At 43.0% G+C, this 23,262-nt stretch overlaps 1 protein-coding gene across 1 annotated transcript in view; it reads left to right on the top strand.

The window, feature by feature from the left end:
- The window catches only part of LOC107681348 (reelin-like), a 106,978-nt gene that overhangs the window by 51,552 nt on the left and 32,164 nt on the right, over positions 1–23,262 (top strand). The window contains exons 11-46 of the mRNA XM_016477624.1: positions 1,011–1,156; positions 1,465–1,616; positions 1,892–2,007; positions 2,173–2,381; positions 2,822–2,950; positions 3,050–3,159; positions 3,341–3,407; positions 3,515–3,748; positions 4,150–4,311; positions 4,473–4,709; positions 5,370–5,562; positions 5,894–6,006; positions 6,353–6,490; positions 8,030–8,216; positions 8,853–9,058; positions 9,586–9,757; positions 9,836–10,042; positions 10,735–10,970; positions 11,239–11,396; positions 11,685–11,898; positions 12,044–12,120; positions 12,344–12,502; positions 12,590–12,784; positions 13,233–13,506; positions 14,350–14,490; positions 14,589–14,766; positions 16,532–16,616; positions 17,849–18,094; positions 18,858–19,008; positions 19,095–19,353; positions 19,862–20,111; positions 20,196–20,364; positions 21,277–21,417; positions 21,492–21,669; positions 22,364–22,557; positions 22,942–23,192. Coding sequence (XP_016333110.1) covers positions 1,011–1,156; positions 1,465–1,616; positions 1,892–2,007; positions 2,173–2,381; positions 2,822–2,950; positions 3,050–3,159; positions 3,341–3,407; positions 3,515–3,748; positions 4,150–4,311; positions 4,473–4,709; positions 5,370–5,562; positions 5,894–6,006; positions 6,353–6,490; positions 8,030–8,216; positions 8,853–9,058; positions 9,586–9,757; positions 9,836–10,042; positions 10,735–10,970; positions 11,239–11,396; positions 11,685–11,898; positions 12,044–12,120; positions 12,344–12,502; positions 12,590–12,784; positions 13,233–13,506; positions 14,350–14,490; positions 14,589–14,766; positions 16,532–16,616; positions 17,849–18,094; positions 18,858–19,008; positions 19,095–19,353; positions 19,862–20,111; positions 20,196–20,364; positions 21,277–21,417; positions 21,492–21,669; positions 22,364–22,557; positions 22,942–23,192 — 6,334 coding nt within the window. The remainder of the gene's footprint in view (positions 1–1,010; positions 1,157–1,464; positions 1,617–1,891; positions 2,008–2,172; positions 2,382–2,821; positions 2,951–3,049; positions 3,160–3,340; positions 3,408–3,514; positions 3,749–4,149; positions 4,312–4,472; positions 4,710–5,369; positions 5,563–5,893; positions 6,007–6,352; positions 6,491–8,029; positions 8,217–8,852; positions 9,059–9,585; positions 9,758–9,835; positions 10,043–10,734; positions 10,971–11,238; positions 11,397–11,684; positions 11,899–12,043; positions 12,121–12,343; positions 12,503–12,589; positions 12,785–13,232; positions 13,507–14,349; positions 14,491–14,588; positions 14,767–16,531; positions 16,617–17,848; positions 18,095–18,857; positions 19,009–19,094; positions 19,354–19,861; positions 20,112–20,195; positions 20,365–21,276; positions 21,418–21,491; positions 21,670–22,363; positions 22,558–22,941; positions 23,193–23,262) is intronic.

The following is a 23,262-nucleotide window of genomic DNA, read 5'->3' as shown; positions in this document are numbered from 1 at the left end:
AAACCAAAATGTATTATAGTTTTAATGTATATTAAATGCAATGAACTGAACTTTAGTGTTTTGACCCACTTAAGTAGGACTTCAGTACATCTTTATATGTAATTTCATAATTACTTCTGTTGTCTTTGAAATATACTTAGTTACTGCTGAATGCGCTGACAGACATTTATGATAAACTAAAATATACTTTGATGTGATTTTTATTCAAACTTGAGTGACGTATTTAAATATATCTGTAATTACACATTTGCAATTTAGTTTTTAATTTAGAATATATTAACTATACATGTAATCTTGAATAACACACTAAAGTTAAAATTATAATCTAGTATTTTACATTTTAGTATGTTAGTTAACACATCAAAATAAGTGTACTTCTTTAAAGCAATGACAAAAGTTTATTAAAAAATAATGGTTTAAAATGTACTTTAAAGTAAAACGTTTAATTTGACACGTGCATTTTTTCCGAAAGTGTTTCTAAGTGTGTTTCTCTTTATGTCCCGTAAGTGGTCTTTTGTTTCATTAATATTATATTATCTGCAATAATAGTTTTGTAAAAATATATACTTTTAAGATTTGAACACTACAAGTGCACATTCAGTACAATCATTTTAATGAGGTATGGCCTATGAACGCTTTTATTGCAGAGTTCAGTTTATGGTTTAATATCTGGAAGTAAAGAGCTCATATGACGGGTCAGAACATGTGATCAGCGTGTCAGAACATAAGGCCGCAGCTTTGACAGGGTTATTTCTTACAGCAGCCCAGCAAGTGTTTACCGGCCCACACTTGCAGACGGGTCTGTTCCCCTATAAATGAACCAAGGTGGGGCTGGTGTTAGCCTAGTGAAAAATAAATATACTAAAATGTATTTGAAATACATTTATTTCATGCTAAGTATACTACAAATATATTTACATATTTATGTGCTTAATAAAAATACCCTGCAGTTGTACATTTGGTATCCTATACTGTAGCACTGTAACGCTTCCTCTCGATTCATTTGACAGCATGCTTGTCAGTCAGAGGGAAACTCCTTGTACTTTCATGGCGGAGAGGGATTCGAGCACAGCTTCGCCTCCACACGAGACGTGGACCTGCACCGTGAAGAGGGACGCAGCTACTGGGAGGAAGACTTTGAGAGTCCACTGAGTGGGTGCGTGTTACTACTGCCAGCAGATACGATTGGGATTCATGCTAATGGAGTGCTTTTATGAAATAGTATTTTAATAGTAGTTAGGTCAGTCAGTAGACTAGCATACTGACTAGATGAGGTGACACATTGAGGTTTTGACATTTCAGTTTTAATATATTGGAGCTCTCTTGACAAGTTAGATCTCCAAAAGCAAAAATTTGGGTTACAAACAGGTATATCAGATGCTGTTAAGTGTAGCAAAAGTTTCTTGTAGAACAGTGTACGTTATGTAGGGAAGTGTAATTGTAAGCGCTGTGTGTGACCTGTAGATGGGAGGTTGATGGAGTGGTGAATGGCGTTCAGTGTGGAGAGGTGGAGTCTGAATCTGCACTCGTCTTTCTCAAAGATGGACAGAGGAAGGTGTGCACACCGTACATCAACACCACTGCCTACGGAAACCTGCGCTTCCACTTCACCATGGGTATGACTTACACTTTTACGTGCACATTACGTTGACGCTGACATGTGTTCAGTGTCTGATCTCTCTGTGTTCAGTGTCTGATCCCTGTGTGTTCAGTGTCTGATATCTGTGTGTTCAGTGTCTGATCCCTGTGTGTTCAGTGTCTGATATCTGTGTGTTCAGTGTCTGATCCCTGTGTTTTCAATGTATGATCTCTGTGTGTTCAGTGTCTGATCCCTGTGTGTTCAGTGTCTGATCTCTGTGTGTTCAGTGTCTGATCTCTGTGTTCAATGCAGGGGGTGGAGACTGTGATCCTGGAGAATCCAACAAGAATAATGTGGTCCTGTTTGGTCGTTCAGAGGGCAGGAAAGGTCATGTGCTTCTGGACATACTTCCGTACTCAGCCTACAGGGTAGAAGCCTTATACAGTCTATAATCAGAATTAGGTTGCATAACCATTTTCAACAATTGACATGTTCTGTTCAGAAACTATCATTCAACTATTTCCTCTTTTGTGATTTACTGTGTCATGTTCCCATCTGTATACACCTTGACATCTCTTGGCTTTCTCTTCCAGACTCCTTCAGTTGTCTCGGTTGGTTTGACCACAGAGCTTCAGACTCCAGCCACTCAGTTTTGTCTAGAACAGAAGTTTCATGGTGGAGCGAACCGTCACGTTTGGGCTGTGGACTTCCTGCAGCTGCTGCCGGTGCTGCCCGGAGCAAACACTCACCTGGTGCAGTTCTCAATCAACCTTGGGTGTGGAGCCTATCAGCCGGCCAACAGGTGATCAGATCAGGAAACAGTGATAACCCAAAAATCATCACTTAGCCTCATGTTGTTCAAACCTGTATGACTTCTTCTGTGGCTCATAAAATAAGAAATTTTGAAGAACACTGGGGTCCAAACAACACTGGACAAAACAGCACTGAGATATTTTTCAAAACATCATCTTTTGAGTGTGAAATTACATTTGAGAAATTCAGTGATGAGAATAGAATAGAATAGAATAGAATAGACTTTTCAACAGCAGGAATGGTGGAAGTTGTAGTTTGTGCATCTTTGGTTTGTATGCAGCGGTGATAGTAATAATAGTTCAGAAACAATATTCAGTACAGATGCAGAAGAAGACAAGATTCAGCACATGTACTGTTTAAAATAAAATAAAGTGAAAATAAAGGTTGTTGTCTCATCTTTTTCTGTTCCTGCATATGTGAATCTCACAGTGTCAAACTGGAGTTCTCAACCAATCATGGTCGCTCCTGGTCTCTCCTGCACACAGAGTGTCTTCCTGAACTGTGTGCCGGATCACATCTGCCTCACAGCAGCATCTACTCCTCAGAGAACTACAGCGGGTCAGTCACTGCGTCTGTCGGACGCTTTCATAAGTGTGGCATGTGTCTGTGTTGTGTGTTCTGTTAACAGCACCGTTGATTCTCTCTGTGTTCCTGTAGTTGGACGAGGATCACGATTCCTCTGCCCAATGCTGCGCTCACAGAAAGCACTCGCTTCCGCTGGAGTCAGACCGCTGTGGGAAGCAGCATCATGTGGGCGATTGACAACGGTAAGAGCCATTCATTCACCATACAGGTCATATTTACTGATAGATGTCGACACATTATAGTCAAACACACAGAGTGTGATCAGCAGATTAGACAGTGATTTTGACACTTAGACACCAGACTGAGCCAATAAATCATGATCAGTGACGATGATGATGATATGGTTGATGTTGTGTGTTCCAGTGTATATCGGGCCGTCCTGTTTGCGTTTCTGCTCCGGTAGAGGACACTGTTCACGCACGGGCTGCAAGTATGAACGCCTTTCAGTCAGAACTGTGGCGAAACACTCTTTACACTGTGAAAACAGCAACATCTTACTGGTTCAGGAAAATGTGTGTTTTCTTGGTATTTCTTCAGGTGTGACCATGGTTTCAGCGGTCCGGCATGTGAGCTGGCGTCTCAGACCTTCCCTGCGTTTCTGTCCGAGAGTTTCTCCAGCGTGAGGCTGTCGTCCTATCACAGCTTCTCCTCACTGCGGGGGGCAGAGGTCAGCTTCGCCTGTGGGGTTTTGGCCAGCGGAAAAGCCCTGGTCTTCAACAGGGACAGTAGAAGACACATTGTTACGACCCCCCTGGACAGTTCACAGGCCAGGTATACACACACACACACACACACATGGTTTTTATGTTTTATGGGACTCTCTATAGGCGTACTGGTTTTTCTACTGTACAAACTGTATTTTCTATCCCCCACCCCTCACACAAAACTACAGGCATTTTTACATTCTTAATAAAACATTGTTTAGTATGCTTTTAAAGCTACTTTAATTATGAGGACTCATAAATCACATAAATATGCACACATATACGTGCCACTGCTTGGGTATTAGAAGTGTAAGAGAGCATCAAAGATCGTGACTCTTTCATTTTTATCACTTTTATTTATCACTTCATTCAGAAAGATACTATTGTTCATATATTCGTGTCATCTTGACTCCTCTGATAGCACTACTTCAAAACAAGCCCCAGGTCATGTTTCTTTCTCTCCTGCAGGTATCTTCAGTTCACGCTGAGGCTGGGCAGTCGCAGCACGTCGAGCTCCTGTCCCGCTCCAGACCAGCCGGGTGAAGGAGTGCTGCTGCATTACTCCTCAGATAACGGCATCACCTGGACGCTGCTGCAGCATTACGCTTATCAGGGCTTCCATGAGCCCAGGTACACCGCCCTGAACACACACACCGCTGTGGGACTTTACTGCAGTCGTGTGGTGTGGCATATCTGACTTCTGCAGTGTGTCAAGCACATAGGTTAATATATGTTGTGTGATCAGCTCATTTGCTAGTGCTGATGGTTAGCCTGAATTGGACTCTTTGTAGGATCGTTTCTGTGGAGCTTCCTCCTGGGGCCCGTAGGTTTGGGGTCCAGTTCCGGTGGTGGCAGCCGTACCATTCGGGCCGTGGGCAGGACGTCTGGGCTCTGGATGAGATCAGCATGACCTCCGTCCTCTTCAACATCATCAGCCTGGACTTCAGTAACGTGTTAGACGTGACTCAGAGCCTGGGCTTCTATCTGGGGAACGTGCAGCCGTACTGCCAACACGACTGGACCCTCAGGTACCTGCCTCATCTTCACCACAGTACCATTCATTATTAGTTAAGACTTCAATCAGCAGCCATTGAAGCATCAATGTGAAATATAGGCATTACTGACATCTCAGTACAGAGACAGAAGAACTATATCATGATGTCTGTCCTTACAGTGGTTGGAAGTGACTGGTGATGAGTATTTTGAGCTTAAACAGGGAGCTGCTGGAAAGTCACCTCATGATGCTTTATGTTTATGATGCTTAACGAACATCAGGTAACAAACCCTAACCGATTGATCAGATGAACATCACTGCATTTGTGCTTCACTCCTTTCGTGATTTTTCTGGGATTTAAGGATTTGGAGAACATCTAATCCATACTATAAAAGCTACTCTAATGGAGCTGAATGATCTATTAATGTACAATAAAAACTTTTCTAGTTAATATTCATGAGCTCAGGCATCTGTCTCACTCCACACCAGCTCTCCAAGTACATAAAAGCACAAAAAGAGCTCTGTTTTTGCCAGACCAGCAAAGAGACAGAAAATTGCTTTTGTATTCAATGCAAAAGCAAACAGAATATTTCTGCAATTAATAATGCATTGAAATCCAAACAGCATCAGCATTTCCCTTCGGGCGCCGTCTGAAATGAAAGTGTAAACCACAATGATGTAAATATTTGCTCAGTTTTTCAGGCGATCATGGCTCGTCCTCCAGTATCCGCTATGTGGAAACACAATCCATGCAGATCGGCGCGTCCTACATGATCCAGTTCTCGCTGGTCATGGGCTGCGGACGCGACCCTTCTCCTCACATCGACACTCAGGTCCGGCTGGAGTTCTCCACCAATCACGGCTTGACTTGGCATCTCGTCAAAGAGGTGAGAAAACCAAAAATATTCACTAATGCTTCTTGTTTTCATCAAGAGAAAAGTACCTAAATGCACCATAGTGTGACCATGTTTTTGGAGTATGATATAAATACCATGATAATGATATACATTCAAGTACTGACAGTATCACCATCTGATACTGCCTCTGGGTCTTCACTCAGAAACCTCCGCACTCTTTGTAAGGATTGTAGAAACAATATAAACCACTGCATGTAGTCTGATTACAGACGATTCCTGGAGAAAACGCTGGTTGTTGCTGTGATTCCTCTGGTCTCCACTGTGAGGTTAACTGCTGTTTCTGGTGGTTTGTGGGTAACAGGCCTGTCTCCCCGGCATGCCGAGCTGCTCTGAGTTCACTGCGTCCAGCGTCTACCATCCGTCTGAGTTCACAGACTGGAGACGCATCACGCTTCCACTGCCGTACAAAACCTGGTGAGACACAAACGCTGCAGCTGCACACAGATTCACCGACTGCAGTGCACTGCATCCTCCTGTGAATATGCATACATGTGACTCTTTTGATAACTAGAATAATACTTCCATAAAGAGACGTCTAAAGTCTCATATTAAATTACAAACAATACATGGCAGTTGTTTCAAGAGGATAAACACCAAAGGCATTTTCTCACGACCTGTTTTGCTCATATTTGCAGCAGTATTTCTGATTGTAGGGTGGAAATGGTCATATTTGAGCAGTGTTCATACATCTTCATCGACTGCTATGCATTTGCAGTGTTTTCTCGTCTCACTCTGGTTTCATGCTGTTTTCTGGCTGTAGGTCGAGTGCGACACGCTTCCGATGGATCCAGAATCACTATCAGGAGCAGGACGAGTGGGCTCTGGATGACGTTTACATTGGGCAGCAGTGTCCTCAGATGTGCCGTGGACACGGATGGTGCGACCACGGTCACTGCAGGTCAGTCACTGTCACTTACAGCGGATAGCATTTCAAGTATTTTTGTTTAATTTTCGATTTGAAATATTTAAAAATCTTAGAAACAATAATTTACTGGAGAAGCAGAACTGTTCAAGAAATTAAGACTTATTTTCACAGATGAGCTATTGTAGCACTGGCAGGCTTCTCACTTGTTTTAATTATAAACAAATGTAAAAAATCTGTAATGTGCCGTAAGACAATTAAAATACACACATATTAATAAAATGCAATCTATGAAAACAAATCTTAATATCTTATGCAGTGCTAAGTAAATATTTTCTTGTTTGAGGGATTTTTTTCTGGACAACAATTCAAAACAGACATTTTTGCGGTGTGTTTAAGGATGTTTTGTGAGGTTTCATCATAATTTAAAGCTCTTCATCCACCACAGCGGCATGAACATCATTTACTCTCACACTCAGACCTGCGGGATTCACTTATTCTTTGTTTCATAATTTGTGAACAAACACTGTGTTTTCCAGTCTGCTGTAAAGCAGTCCCTGACCCTGGGTTAACAGAGTGTCCGGCTCACAGATCACATCTGCAGCGCACAGCCATGAATCTGACTCACTGCTCTTATTACTGCACATAAATGACATGAGCTGATGCGCCTTATATGGCCTTTCATTTCAAACGATAAGTGAAAAACATGGCTGTGTGACACAAAAGAACTGTGAGGAATCCTTACAGCCTAACAGTAAAGAATTTTGACGATTATTTTTCCACTGTTGTAAATGCAATAAGGGACGAAATGACCAGAGGATTTTTTTTTTTTGCTTATCATATAACTTTTGATAGATTTTAAATTAATTTTGTCATCAAATTATCAAATTCTTTATATTTTAATTACATTTTTATTTTACATTCATTAAAGCTTTATTTAGTATTCATCATAATTTAGAACCCTTTAGAGAATCCCTACAGTGCTAAGAGAAACATGAATATTTGTGAATATGTAGTGCTTTAGTCTGGTGCTGCCATCTCAATAATATTTTCAGAGCTATTGGTTGATAAATATTGATGATGGAGCACAAATAGTTAGATATACTAGATAAAATTACAATGGTGCTAGTAACAATGCAGTATTTATGTGAGGTTTTAGCTAATTAATATGGAATCATGCTGTGTTTTATGTGATGCATTACAATTTTATATTCTTTGTTAAATTGATTGTTACAGGGATCGTTCACCAAAAATGAATAATTTTGCCATGATTTTCTTGTGTTCATGGTGTTTCAAACCTGTACGACTGTCTTTCTTTGGAATTTGGAATAAAAATGTGACTGTTTTGGTTGCTTTGACTGTCATCTTGTGATCTGAAGCCCGTCCCGCGGTGGAGGATCAGTGTGTGCTGAACGCGGTTTGAGACGCTGACTGTGAGCCCTTCATGGGCGGCTCAGGGTCAGATGTATGTGACGGCTCAAGGCGAGCGGGGATGATTTGTTGGGTCACTGCGTCTAGCGGCGGCTCGTGAATCAGCCGCTGGAGCTGAAAGGTCATGCGTTTGCTCTGTTGCAGGTGTGATGAAGGCTTCACCGGCTCAGACTGCCAGACGCTCAACACTCTGGCCTCCAGTGTGCTCTCAGACTTCGAGTCGCAGGAGACCCTGGTGTCAGCGTGGCAGGAGGCGACCGGAGGCGAGATCGTGCTGCCCGACCAGGGCTGTGGGGTGGTTTCCTCCGGGTCCTCTCTGTACTTCAGCAGGGTACGAGTATTCAGCTGGACTCTTTCTGCTTGCTTCTGCTTGTTTGGCTTCTCCAGTCTCCCTTTCGTAAAGGAAGTCTGTATTCTTATTTTTGCTAAACTTTATTTAGTTTTCTGATAAGGCATACACTTCAACAAATGAGGTACAGTACAAACAACAGTATATAGTACATTTAAATATACAGAAATAAGATGTCATAAAAGATGTCAAAGATAAATATCCCTGAAAATATGAATCCCTAGAATATGAATGAATGAATGTCACAAAAATGATACAGTGCATAAGACTAGTATAAAGTGATCATATTCCCTGATCTAATACAGACTTCCATATTTTCCAAAATAAACGTAACTCGTCAAAAGCCAGTATTCTTTTAAGCTTATATTGACGTGAAACCATCAAAAGAAGAAAAAAAAACATCATAAAAGATTCCTTCATGTTTAGTTTTGATCCCGCAATGTCATTTTCATTTTTTTAATTCACAGGCCTAGTTCTTGACCTTCAGTGTGCTGCGAGAGATTAAATCTAGTGTGAATCTGGAGTATAAACACATTTCGTCACTACACCAGATAAAAGTGTTGTCTGTGATCGCTGGTATTATGTCACAGAGGCTGTGTAACTCTCGCTGGTCATCAGGCTGGGCTGCGGCAGCTGGTCAGCTGGGATCTGGACACGGAGTGGGCGGAGTTTGTGCAGTTCTACCTGCGGATGGGCGGAGACGGGGCGGAGTGTAACCAGGCCGACAGCAGAGAGGAGGGGCTTCTGCTGCAGTACAGCAATGATGGTGGAATCAGCTGGGGTCTGATCGCAGAGATGTACTTCACTGACTTCACCAAACCACGGTGAGAACACGGAGGAACCGCAGAACAACTTTAAGCTTTTTACTTTAAGAATGAGGAATTCCAGGATCGAAACTGCATGTAATACATCCAAACAATTCTTTCTCTCTTTATTTTTTTGACCTGGAGTCATTTGAAAGATAATGAGCAGGCATTACACAACGCCCAACCCCAGCTCTTTAATGCAATAAACACAGCTGGCAAAAGGAAAAGGCCTATTTAAACTAAGGATCTGTTCATGCAGAACAAGTTCTGGTGTTTAAAACAAGCATGCGACGCAGCAGAATGGAAGTAGAAATGAACTCAGGGATCTTGAGATGCATTTTTAAAAGCTGAGCATCTTTTCAAAGAGCAGTGCAGTGGAATGTAATAACACATTCTGTGTGACCCGGCCATAACAATAATTAAAACACTGCAATCTCACCATCTGATAAATTTCTGTGAGTGTCACGTCCACCGTACTGTGTATTTAGCATCTTTATGTGAATGTATTCTGAGTGTTTGTGACTGGATGATGTTGTTTGGCTCAGGTTTGTTCATTATGAACTTCCTCTGGCCTCTAAAACGCCCTGCACGCGTTTCCGCTGGTGGCAGCCGCTGCACTCGGGCGAGGGCTACGATCAGTGGGCCATCGATGACGTGATCATCCTGTCTGAGCGAGAGAAGCACGTCATCCCCATGGCCGATCCTACACTGCCTCAGGTGAGACGGACACAAGCGCATTCTGCTGCAGCGCTCCTGAAGATACGACAGAGCTCTGATTCTCCTGTGCTTCTGCAGAACTTCTACGAGAAACCGGCTTTCGATCATCCGCTCAACCAGATGAGCGTGTGGCTGATGCTGGGAAATGAAGGAATGGACAAGGACCGTAACGGGAGTTTCTGCGCTCCCACTCCCTCTGCACTAGTGTTCGGCCGGTCGGACGGGGACCGGATGGCAGTGACCCGAGACCTGGCTCTCCGTCCCGGATACACGCTGCAGTTCAAGGTACTGATGTAAGGCTGCGCGGAGGAACTCTTCTTTTTCATAAGCATGAAATACTTTATAAAGCTCTCAACTGATTAAAAAATGCAATCACATTAATTATATAATAAACTGAGACTTGCTAAGAGAAGCCTCCAAATCATCAAACACTGTCACACAGCACGAATACTTATGGAGTTTTTTCTGCACAGCTTTTTAAGATGGGTGGTGAAATTAAAATTGACTGAATTTTAAATGTATTCAATTTTATAAATGCTTATGTTATACACCTCATTGTGAACAATTTGACCCCATCATTTTTCATCAGAATGTCATAACTGGATCTTCTCTCTGGTGTTGTATGCAGAAGTTCTCCAATCATTTAATGCATTTAAACTCCGCCCCCCAAGCTCATGCTCATCTGCATAGATTTTTAAGAGCCACGCCCACCTCTCAATATCCAATCAACAACCGATGCACAGAACCAAGTTCCGCCCCACATTTTTTCATTTTTGATAATCCATTACACTCGGATATACATCACAATATGGAAGAAACAATCTGTCGCTGCTTTATTTTCACTGCAGCTTTAAGTGTCGGTGTAAACATACATCAGATGGATTTGAAGTGTGTTTGAAGCGTGTCACATGCAGCATCAGCATCATCTACTAACTGCAGACTCACAGCTTTAACTATGCACTGTGTTTCTCCTTCAGCTGAACATCGGCTGTGAGTCGGTCTTCAGTGCGTCTGCACCCGTGCTGCTCCAGTACTCTCATGACGCGGGCCGCACATGGGCTCTGATGCGGGAGGGCTGTTACCCAGCATCCCCTGGGGCCGCGAGCTGTGAGGGCAGCGGACGTGAACTCAGAGAGCCCACTGTGTACCACACGGGAGACTACGAGCGCTGGACCAGAGTCACCGTCGTATTGCCACGGATCGTAGCCGCCAGGTAACTGGACCCTGGGATTGTTCTGAGAATGGGGTCCAAACACGGATTCATACTGTCAGAGACATGGGGATATTTTTAAAGAACAGTTATTTTAAATATTTTTCATAGGTTTTCCACAAATGCTTTATAGGAGTTCCTTTACGCATCAGGCAAATGTCCCAGGGGTTCATTTTTTATTTTTATTGTAAGTAAGGCAGTAAACAGAAGTCTTTTCATAATAATTATACCCTCAGTTTTGAAGATCTCTATATTCCCGTGTAATTTTCAGCAAGACACGCTTCCGCTGGTTCCAGGAGAGCAGTGTCTATCGGGACGCCCCTGCGTTTGCACTGGATGGCGTCTACATCTCTGAGCCCTGTCCCAATCACTGCGGCGGTCACGGAGACTGCATCTCAGGCGTCTGCTTCTGCGATATGGGATACACAGGTATGTTCATGTTCTTTCAGATGCGTTCTTGCTGAGCTGAATGAGTGGATGAGCTGATGTTCAGACGCTCAGCAGGAATAGCTTTTCTTATCTAGTCTTGGGATCAGGAGCGTGTATACTACTTTTTGGTTGATATGGAAGCTGAATCAACAGATGTCGATCATCGTATCGTATCCTGGAGTCCTTCAACACTACACATGTGGAATGTCACTTTGTCGGTAAATGTGATGTTATAGATTGTTGTCATGTTCATGTATGTTTGGTTATGTTTGTGTTTGCGGTGGTCAGTGGAGGTGGACCAGTCCAGCTGTGTCCCGTCTGCTCCGAGTCCCACTGAACTGGTGGAGGATTTCGAGGGGAAGCTGAGCCCGCTGTGGCAGAGCCTGAGCGGAGGACAGATCGGTGACGGCTGCGGGAGCATCAGCGAAGGGAATGCTCTGTACTTCAGCAGCCTGGGCAGACGAGAGGCTCGCACCACGCCGCTGGACACCACCCACACCCGGTCAGTGCCACGACACTGCTGGACTCTCGCAAACAATAAAGCTTTAGACCCTGTAAACATGTGTTTCACGTCCACTGCTTGTGTTAGTTTTCTCCCTAACTCGTGTAGAACTCTCTCTCGTCCTCTGTTTTCTTCTTCCGTACAGTTTGGTTCAGTTCTACATTCGTATCGGAGGGAAAAACATGGGCTTCACCTGCACTCGCCCCCGCTCCCGAAACGAAGGTGAGTGTTGTGGAGTTCAGATGTTCAGATCTGCAGAAGGTCACAGGGACTGGACTGTAATATTGCAATCCTTTTTCTGTCATTTGCCGTCTGTGTAAATCACAGCAGCTTGAGCAGCTGGATGAGATGATCATGCACCAAAAATACTGCAGCTTGATCCTTTTTCTCATTGCTCAATAGTTCAGCAGCCAATTGTGAGTTATTCCTTGCTTATGTTTGACAGGTGTGATTGTCCAGTTTTCCATAAACAATGGTGTTCAGTGGCAGCCCCTACGAGAGCTGGACTTTGGCTCGTTCCTGGAGCCTCAGGTGGTGACGATCGAGCTCCCGCCCGCGGCTAAGACGCCTCACACTGTGTTCCGCTGGTGGCAGCCGCAGCAGGGTGAGAACAGACCAGCGTCATGTGATGAACTTACTGAAGGTGTTGTGATGCAGTGCCTGACAGGAGACATGTGTTCCTCTTTCTCAGGTAAACACTCGGCCCAGTGGGGTCTGGATAACGTTCTGATCGGAATGAACGACAGCGCTAGGAGTGGGTTCTTCGACACGTTTGATGGCACGTCTCCATTTAGACACAACTGGTATCGAGTCGTAGGTGGAGAGGTGACAGCAGACTGTCTGAGCCCAGACTCAGTGCTGAACTTCAACTCCGAGGTCATGGACAGTGAGTTAATCGCCAACACACCCATAACCTCATGTTCATCACAAACATTTATATGTGCGTTTTCATCTGGAAAATGAGCCGTTTACTCATCTGCAATACTGTATGTTGCTGTGAATCAGCTCCTTTTAACATGTTTATCAGATGTGTGTACAATAATATGTATTTAAATACTTAATTTAAATAACATAAATTGACAGCGTGTACAAGGGGCTGGCACAATACTCATGATACTCATAAGTTGCTCAGACTTTGTTAAGGGGCAGTTTGTATTTGCATAATTCCATCTGTAAAGCATTTCAGTAAACGTGACTTTACACTGTGATTACAGAGCGTTCCAAAACCTTTCAGAGAGATTCACACCTTCAGAATCGAATGAATCACACTTGTATGACAGAATCTGATCTGAATGCAGCTGGGTTTGAGTTGACTGAATGCTCTCTCTCTCTAGAGAGGCCGCGTTACGCTGAGAGCTGGGACTTCGAGGTGTCTGGCTCTTCGTTCCTGCAGTTTGATCTGAGCATGGGCTGCAGTAAGGCTGCGTCTCCGGCCCACGGCGTCCATCTGGAGTTCTCCACAGACTGCGGGAGACACTGGACGCTCATCATGCCCGAGTGTGTGCCTCCGGCCATCGGCTGCTCCGGATACACGCAGCGGTCCGTGTTCAGCGCTCCACAGTTCCTGCAGTGGAGGAGAGTCACCGTCTACCTGCCCAGCGCTGCCATGTAGGACCCGCTCCGACTCTTCACACGGCACAAAGACTCTTATGATGGGCTATACATGCATTTCAGTCCCACACTTATACCACTAAATGCTTGTTCAGCCCCTGCAAAAAAAGTACTGTGGCAGCAACAGTTATGAACAGTAATGCTATTAAATAAAAATACTGTGGTACTTTGGTATGTACCATGATATTTTACATGTAAGGAATTTGCTTATATGCCATGGTACATGTCCAATGATAATCATGTGTGTGCCTACTAACATCACAGGCACAAAATGGGTTAAAACATGCTTTTTTGGGGAGTTAAGTGATGGTGCAAACAGCAGTAAAGTGACTAGCACTAACCTTAGTAAAACACCTTGCGTGATTGATTTGAACTCTTTCCTCCCGTAAATGCTGTGTCTGAAAGGGAAACTCCTATAAATTACTATGCAATAAGTTCAGCTGCAAAAATAGCTTTGTCCACAGCTTTTTATCCCTTTTTCCTCAAGAATGTTCTATGGTTTTTAATGGGGTTTTTCAGTTAATGAGTAAAATAAGGTCTGTGGTAAGCATAACTTGATGAGACTTTGTTGTAAACATAAACTGTACGCACTCACACTCCAAACATATTAGAAACATAAAAATTGAGATAACTGCTTCAAAATTTGTGTTTTCAGTATAAGTGTGTAAACATAAGTATCACCAAGTTATGTTTACCACAGACCTTGTTTTGCTTGGAAAATCTCGAAGGAATCTTCTGAGTTGTGACGTATTGGCTGCAGCACACTGTTTAATGTAAGTTTGCGTGTTTGAATGTTCAGTCTGGATTTTCAACACTGCACTCTTGTTCCTAAATGTATAGTTCACCCAGAACACGGTTCCGCTGGATCCAGCCTCTCTTGGCTCCTGGAGCTGATGGCTGGGCGCTGGATAATGTGCTGCTGACGCCCGGCTGCCCGTGGATGTGCTCGGGTCATGGACTGTGTGACAACGGACACTGTGTGTGAGTGTGGACTCCAGCTGCTTTAGCTCCTGATAGCTTCATATTCCTCACATGCTCCTCAGCGATCCTGCAGTCACGCTGGGTTTTCTCTCGCTCAGCTGTGATAAGGGCTTCGGCGGACCGCACTGTGTGCCTCTAGTTGCTTTGCCGTCCGTTCTGAAGGAAGATTTCAATGAGAACCTGAGGGCTGATGTCTGGCCGGAGGTGTACGGCGCAGAGAGAGGCACGCTGAGCGGAGAGCCTCTGAAATCAGGAACGGCCCTCATCTTTAAAGGAGTGAGTATTGCAGTCAAACAGCTGGGATCTTCCAGTGAAAAGATCATCGAATCCTCCATCGTCGTAGCAGTAAAGGAACACTTGATTTCAGCATTTATTTAATTGGTAACACATTATTTTGAGTCCACTTTAGACGTTCTACTAACTGTAAGTAACTGTGCAGCTCCACGTCAGCGAGCAGTCATTAGAGTATCAGTGACCGTCTGCTTAATATCTGCTCACACTTGATTTTGATGGACATTCTACTCACTATAAGTCACTTTGCACGTACATTTCAGCTTATTCTACTAACCCTAACCCTAAACTAACAAAGTTACTTCTAGTTCGTAGAATATCTAAAGTGGGCTATTGAAATAAATAAAGTGTTACCATTTCATGTAATTATATGTTGGTTTTGCAAGTCCCTCTAACACTTGCAATCTCTATTCTAATTCTATTTTATCTACTTGTTTTCTTTTTATTTATTATAAAAATGACCCTCTAACACTAGTGTTCTCTATTCTTTTTCTATTCTATCTACTTGTTTTATTGTTATTTATTATAAAATACATAAATAGATAGAAAACCTTGCTACATGTACTGCGTTAGGCTAACCAAGACTTGTTGCAGCACTTATATATGAGACCCTGGAGCACAAAAGCAGTGTTAAGTCGCTGGGGTATATTTGTAGCAATAGCCAACAATACATTGTATGGGTCAAACTTATACCCAAAGAGGCACAAAATCACTTTCACAGACTTTTTCATTAACTGTTCCCTCCTGGTGCAATGACCTGCCCAAGTCGATCCGAGTAGCTGAGTCATTAGCCATCTTCAAGAATCGGCTAAAAACACATCTCTTCCATCTTCATTTGACCCCCTAACTCCAGCACTCGCTATTCTAATTCTATTTTTTCTATTTGTTTTCTTTTTTTTATTAAAAAAACACTTGACCCTCTAACACTTGCACTCTCGATTCTACTTCTATTCTAACTGCTTATTTACTTTTTATTTATTATAAAAATGACCCTCTAACACTAGTGTTCTCTATTCTTTTTCTATTCTATCTACTTGTTTTATTGTTATTTATTATAAAATACATAAATAGATAGAAAACCTTGCTACATGTACTGCGTTAGGCTAACCAAGACTTGTTGCAGCACTTATATATGAGACCCTGGAGCACAAAAGCAGTGTTAAGTCGCTGGGGTATATTTGTAGCAATAGCCAACAATACATTGTATGGGTCAACCTTATACATTTCTCTTTTATGCCAAAAATCATTAGGATATTAAGTAAAGATCATGTTCCATGAAGATATTTAGTAAATTTCCTACCGTAAATATATCAAAACGTAATTTTTGATTAGTAATATGCATTGCTAAGAACTTAATTTGAACAACTTTAAAGATGATTTTCTCAATATTTAGATTTTTTTGCACCCTCAAGATTCCAGATTTTCAAATAGTTGTATCTCGGCCAAATATTGTCCTATCCTAACAAACCATACATCAATGGATATATAAATGTATAAATCTCAAGGCTCTTAAGACTGATTATGTGGTCCAGGGTCACATATTATTGCTCTTTTGTTGGTTTTGTTTGCTTCTTTTGTTCTCATTTGCAAGTCGCTTTGGATAAAAGCATCTGCTAAATGACTAAATGTAAATGTTATAGAAATGCATGTTAAAACTTTCATAGAACTTTTCTACAATGGAGTTGTATCAGTAAATGAGAAGAAATCAGTTTTCTGTATCTTCCTGCTTTTGTGCCATGTGTTCCTGCAGGAGGGACTGCGCATGCTGGTCTCAGCAGATCTAGACTGCACAAACACCATGTACATCCAGTTCTCATTCAAGTTCATAACGAAGGGTGAGTCTGGCGTGAAGCGTGCTTTATCTCCAGCTTTCCTGCTTGTCTTCTGTGAGCTGATGGGAATGAACGCACTGGTTGTAAACACAGTATTTCTGTGTGTTTTACTCGCAGGTGTTCTCTGGTCCCGACTGCTCCGTTCCAGACGTGCCAAACCTGGATTTCCTGAAGGAGGATTTCGAAGGTACAGAAGCAAACAGATGTTTACAGTATGCTGTTATTTGACATTGGTTAGTTGAGTAACAACTCTAGATATCATGATATGTTTGTATTTGAAACACATTTGTAAGAATAGAGTCATGATATTTCAAACGCATATTATGGCATTTGGACACTCAAGTCACACTGAAAATATCTGATAGCCACTGTATGATATATTAAATATCTCTTCAGGAAGTCAAACTACCAGTGAGCTGCTTATACTGGGACAGCAGAACTCATTTTCTTAATATCAAAAAATACATGCTTCTTCCAGCCTAAAGTTGGCTTCTATATTAACAATGATTTGGGGATTAATATAAAGTTATTTAATGGGAAATTATGTGAGTGGTGCTCATGTAGTGTGGTATGGGTAAGAAAACAGTGAAAATGAATAACAGCTATCTCTTCCAAGATTTTTGCCTCTATGTCGAGTTGCTTGTTGTGTGTTACTCTTTATTTTGTGTATTGTATTCTGCTTGTTGTCTGTTACTTTTATCACAAAGAAGTTGCACTGAATTTCATTGTACATCTGTGCAATGACAATAAAGGCATTCTGATTCTGCTCCTCATAACCGTACATTAAACATGAAGTATCTTCACAGTGATCGTGTCATGGTGTGCAGCAGATTCACATTCACTGTGGACAGACAAATAGCTTGCAGTGTATATTTCTCGAAAGAGAAGCTTGACTAGAGCAGATTCATTGGGATTTGTCTGTGTATAAAAATTGTCTATTTTATTGATTGTGTCACATAGGCGGGGTTTTGGAGTCTGAATACTTCAAGTTGATGAGTGGAGGAAAGCCTTCCAGAAAGTGTGGCATCACCACCAGCGGGAACCACCTGTTCTTCAGTGAGGACGGTTTGCGAATGCTGGAGACATTAGATCTGGATTTGTCTAACGCTAGGTATTCCACAAACACACCAGATGGTTCACTGTGAAAGATGCCTTTCACGTAATTAGTAATGTTGGAGATGTGTGTGTCCTGCTCAGGTTTATCCAGTTCTTCCTGAGGCTGGGCTGCGGTAAAGCGGCTCCTGACCCACGCTCCCAGCCGGTGCTCCTGCAGTTCTCCGTGGATGGAGGTCTGAACTGGGCTCTCCTGCAGGAGTTCCTCTACAGCAACAGCAGTAACCAGGCTCACCTGGTGGCCCTGGAGATCCCTCTCCGAGCGCGAACCTCAGCCACACGCCTGCGCTGGTGGCAGCCGTCTGAGAACGGACACTTCCACAGCCCCTGGGTTATTGATAAAGTAAAGAGCTGCTTCACCAAGACACGTGTGACATTACTGCAATACACTCATTAACACTGTATTAAATATTAGGTCATATACGTGCATTTAAAATGGCCTTTGGAGTGCCTTGCAAAGGCAATTCAAAACCATTAAGCAATTTTCTCATTTTACTCCATGATTAAAGCTACATTGATGTTTGTGTTTCAGTGATATTTTAACTCCACTGAAGCTCGGAATTAATTATTTGGTTATACATTATTTTGATAGTTTACTTTAGACATTCTACTAACTAGAAGTAACTTTGCAACTACATGTCAACTAACTCTCATTAGAGTATTCTATATTAACAATGATTTGGGGATTAATATAAAGTTATTTAATGGGAAATTATGTGAGTGGTGCTCATGTAGTGTGGTATGGGTAAGAAAACAGTGAAAATGAATAACAGCTATCTCTTCCAAGATTTTTGCCTCTATGTCGAGTTGCTTGTTGTGTGTTACTCTTTATTTTGTGTATTGTATTCTGCTTGTTGTCTGTTACTTTTATCACAAAGAAGTTGCACTGAATTTCATTGTACATCTGTGCAATGACAATAAAGGCATTCTGATTCTGCTCCTCATAACCGTACATTAAACATGAAGTATCTTCACAGTGATCGTGTCATGGTGTGCAGCAGATTCACATTCACTGTGGACAGACAAATAGCTTGCAGTGTATATTTCTCGAAAGAGAAGCTTGACTAGAGCAGATTCATTGGGATTTGTCTGTGTATAAAAATTGTCCATTTTATTGATTGTGTCACATAGGCGGGGTTTTGGAGTCTGAATACTTCAAGTTGATGAGTGGAGGAAAGCCTTCCAGAAAGTGTGGCATCACCACCAGCGGGAACCACCTGTTCTTCAGTGAGGACGGTTTGCGAATGCTGGAGACATTAGATCTGGATTTGTCTAACGCTAGGTATTCCACAAACACACCAGATGGTTCACTGTGAAAGATGCCTTTCACGTCATTAGTAATGTTGGAGATGTGTGTGTCCTGCTCAGGTTTATCCAGTTCTTCCTGAGGCTGGGCTGCGGTAAAGCGGCTCCTGACCCGCGCTCCCAGCCGGTGCTCCTGCAGTTCTCCGTGGATGGAGGTCTGAACTGGGCTCTCCTGCAGGAGTTCCTCTACAGCAACAGCAGTAACCAGGCTCACCTGGTGGCCCTGGAGATCCCTCTCCGAGCGCGAACCTCAGCCACACGCCTGCGCTGGTGGCAGCCGTCTGAGAACGGACACTTCCACAGCCCCTGGGTTATTGATAAAGTAAAGAGCTGCTTCACCAAGACACGTGTGACATTACTGCAATACACTCATTAACACTGTATTAAATATTAGGTCATATACGTGCATTTAAAATGGCCTTTGGAGTGCCTTGCAAAGGCAATTCAAAACCATTAAGCAATTTTCTCATTTTACTCCATGATTAAAGCTACATTGATGTTTGTGTTTCAGTGATATTTTAACTCCACTGAAGCTCGGAATTAATTATTTGGTTATACATTATTTTGATAGTTTACTTTAGACATTCTACTAACTAGAAGTAACTTTGCAACTACATGTCAACTAACTCTCATTAGAGTATTAGTAGACTGTTAGGTTAGGGTTAGTAGAATAAATTGATGTTCTTGCAAAGATACTTATAGATTGCAGAATGTCTAAAGTGGACCATCAAAATGAAGTGTTAACAAATATTTTTAATGTGAAACACTTTTATATCCCAAAATGATAATCTAGCATCTCTGTGATCTCTGTGATCGGTGTGTGTGTGCAGTTGGTTGTGGGCGGCAGTGCCAGCGGTTGGGGGCCGCTGGAGGACGACTTTTCCTCCACAAATGGACGATCTTGGCTGCTGCACCCCGGCGGCACGCGGATGCCAGTGTGCGGCTCTGACGGTGAAGCTTTTGCCTTCATCGAGAAGTCAAACACGCGTTATGGCATCACCACCGACATCAGTCTGGGCCCAGATGCCTTCATCCAGTTTGATTTCTCTGCCTCCTGCTCCGTCACCTCCTCCTGCTACAGTACGTCTCCTGACATGAGCGTGCGCTTCTGTCTGTGTCATGAATAGAAGGGCTTTCCTCTGATGGCTGTTCATGTGTCCACAGTGGTGGAGCTGGAGTACTCTTTGGATCTAGGTCTCACATGGCTGCCGCTGGTCAGGGACTGTTTACCCACAAGTCCACATTGTTCTTCATACACACTGCAGAGATTACTGGTGTCAGATACTTACAACAAGTGGGGCAGAGTTACCTTACCCATACCACACTACGCCAGGTAAGCACCCACCCACCCACACTATTTTCCTGTTTGACACTGTAAAGCTGCTTTGACTCAATCTGTACTGTATAAAGTGCTATAGAAATAAAGCTGACTTGACGTGATACCTGCATGTAAATCAAGTAAGGAATAATTGACAAGGCATTAAATTATTGAAATATAATGCAGAGGTGGTAATGCTGTTACACCTCCGGTGTGCATTATTTTTCAATAATTCAAAGGACTGGAGTCAATTATTCCACTTATACCACGGTTACAACCCCTCAAGACATTGTTCAGATAGTACTAATTTCTTACGCATTTCATCCCAAGCCTTCGTTTGAAAATTCAATACGTAATTTTAGAGTTAATATCATCTATCTATGGTGTTTGGCAGCAGCGTCTCTACTAATAGCGAAACTGTAAGTTTATCTGCTTCAAGAACAGCAACGTTACCACCTCCATACTGTGCAATGTCATTTATCTTTTCAGTTGCAAACTATATTACTGAAAAATTCATTTGCAGGGTAGGGCTGGCAACAAGGGGTGTGTGCTTGCAGAGAGAGAGATCAGGATAAAGAAAGTGCACTTTGCATAGAAATAAAAGGTCATTTACTCTGGGAAAACATGAAAAATGTTGTTTTTATCCTATTTTTGGTCATATTTGTTTGCTTTGTTCAGTGTCTTTGGTTCTTTTTTGGTTCTTTTACTGATGTAGGCTGTAAGGACCTTTGAAATAACTGAAATAATTTGGCGAAGTGATTTGGAAGTGCAATGCGGTCGACACAGCTGGAGCTGCGTGTTTCCTGGAAAATAATTGCACACATTACAATATCCTTCAACCAATCAGAATCAAGCATTCAACACCCCGTGTTAAATGACTTCTAAGAATCGAAAGGTTTTTCGTTGTCTTTTGTGGCAAACGCACAGGTCCACGGCCACACGCTTCCGCTGGTTCCAGCCGGCGCCGTTTGATAAGCAGCAGACGTGGGCTCTGGATAACCTGTACATCGGTGACGGCTGTCCCGAGATGTGCTCCGGCCGCGGCCGCTGCAGACAGAGCTCCTGTGTGTAAGTCACTCTCACCGTCACCAGGTAATGCCTGCTGTAAGTCTTTCCTGCTCCTCACGGCTCTTGTCTTTCAGATGTGACCCTGAGTGGGGCGGTGAGTTCTGCGATGAGCCGTTGGTCTCTCTGCCCGCTCAGCTGAAGGACAGTTTCAGTCGAGCTCCGGCGCTCAATCACTGGCACCTGCTGACCGGCGGCAAGATCAGCAGCGTCTGTGGAGCCGTGGCCTCAGGATCAGCACTGCACTTCAGTGGGGTAAAACCGTCTGTCCTTCAGTCTCTGTTTCAGTTTGAGGAGTTCTTGAGATGCTCACATTCACAGTGATTCACAGTCTTTAAATTACAGTATTGCAGCATGAAATCACAATATCATGAAGTCAGAAAAACTAACTATAGATGAAAACTAAAAACAAAATAACCAAATTCATAAGTATTCCAGCTCCCAGAGTTAATACTGAGAACAACCGTTGGCAAAGAGCTTATTTTCCTGAAGATTGTGTCCTGGGAGTCTTAGGATTGCAGCTTGTTTTCCTCGAAGGCTTTTTTTATAGTTGGTCCATCTATTTTTCATTCTCTCTTTATGAGTTTCCCATTCCTGCTGTCTTTCACCGTAGGGATGCTGTTCTCACTGCGATGTGAGCTTAACAATGAGGCACAAAAGCTCAATTTTACTTTCATCAGACCGTGAAACCTTCCTGCAGTTAGCTGTCTCTCAACTGCCTAAGCAAACTCCATCTCAAATATCATAAGTTTATTCTGCAAAACCTTTCCATGGAAATCATTTGTTGAAGGAAAATCTGTCTGTCTGTCTGTCCATCTAGCTTTCTGTCTGTTGTAGTAAAGTTTCAGGATACATGACAGTATTGCTACAGTGCTGTTTGTGTAAACGAGGGTAGTTTTGAATGAATCAGAGTATCACGTGTCATTGCTGTTGTTTGTCTAATGGCCAGAGCTGCTCTCGTCAGCTGGTGACGGTGGATTTGAATCTGACCAGTGCTGAATTCATCCAGTTCTACTTCATGTACGGCTGTATGATCGCACCCAGCAACCGTAATCAGGGCGTTCTGCTGGAGTTCAGTGTGAATGCGGGGATCAGCTGGAATCTGCTGACCGAGATCTTCTATGACCAGTACAGCAAGCCTGAGTGAGTCTCTCAGCTAGCACTGTGATTTTCTTGATTTGAACAATACCAACAGTGATTCTTACAGTTCCCAGATTGACGTTGCACTCCATGCGCATTCTACAATTGTACAGATGTTGTGTAACTGAAGTCTCCTCACTCAGTTAAACATGGGACACCTTATAATGTCATCAGAAAACTGTACTGTTTGAAATACTTATCCTTACATGCTGCACACTGTTTTTCAAAATAGTGCATAGTGCACAGTAATCAGCATGCTACTGTTCTGTTCTGAGCACAGAGTAACAGGAGGGAAGAGTAGAACTGTTTTTAACTCAATTAATTAAAGGTCCTCTGTTGAAGTGTTCAGTGCATTCACACTGTAACTATGAATGTTTTCTCCTGTAGGTTTGTGAATGTTCTGCTGCCCGCTGCTGCGCAAGCCGTGGGTGTCCGGATCCGCTGGTGGCAGCCGCAGCATGACGGGGCCGATCGGAGCGACTGGGCTCTGGATAATGTGCTGATCTCCGGCTCAGATGCTCACGCTCAGATCTCAGACACGTTTGGAGGAGCGGCGCTGCCCAGCCATGAGAGAGCGCCGGCTGACAGCACACACACACGACACAGCGGCTCATCCATCATCCACGAGGAGACCATCGGTACGAGATCACGTCTACAGACACACACACTCACACTCACACACACACACACACACACACACACACACAC

This window comes from Sinocyclocheilus anshuiensis, unplaced genomic scaffold (assembly GCF_001515605.1).
Source record: "Sinocyclocheilus anshuiensis isolate Anshui unplaced genomic scaffold, SAMN03320099.WGS_v1.1 scaffold1896, whole genome shotgun sequence".
In the NCBI taxonomy this organism is placed as follows: Eukaryota; Metazoa; Chordata; class Actinopteri; order Cypriniformes; family Cyprinidae; genus Sinocyclocheilus; species Sinocyclocheilus anshuiensis.
The sequence above is the reverse complement of the archived record's forward strand: the minus strand, read 5'-3'. Positions and strand labels throughout refer to the sequence as shown.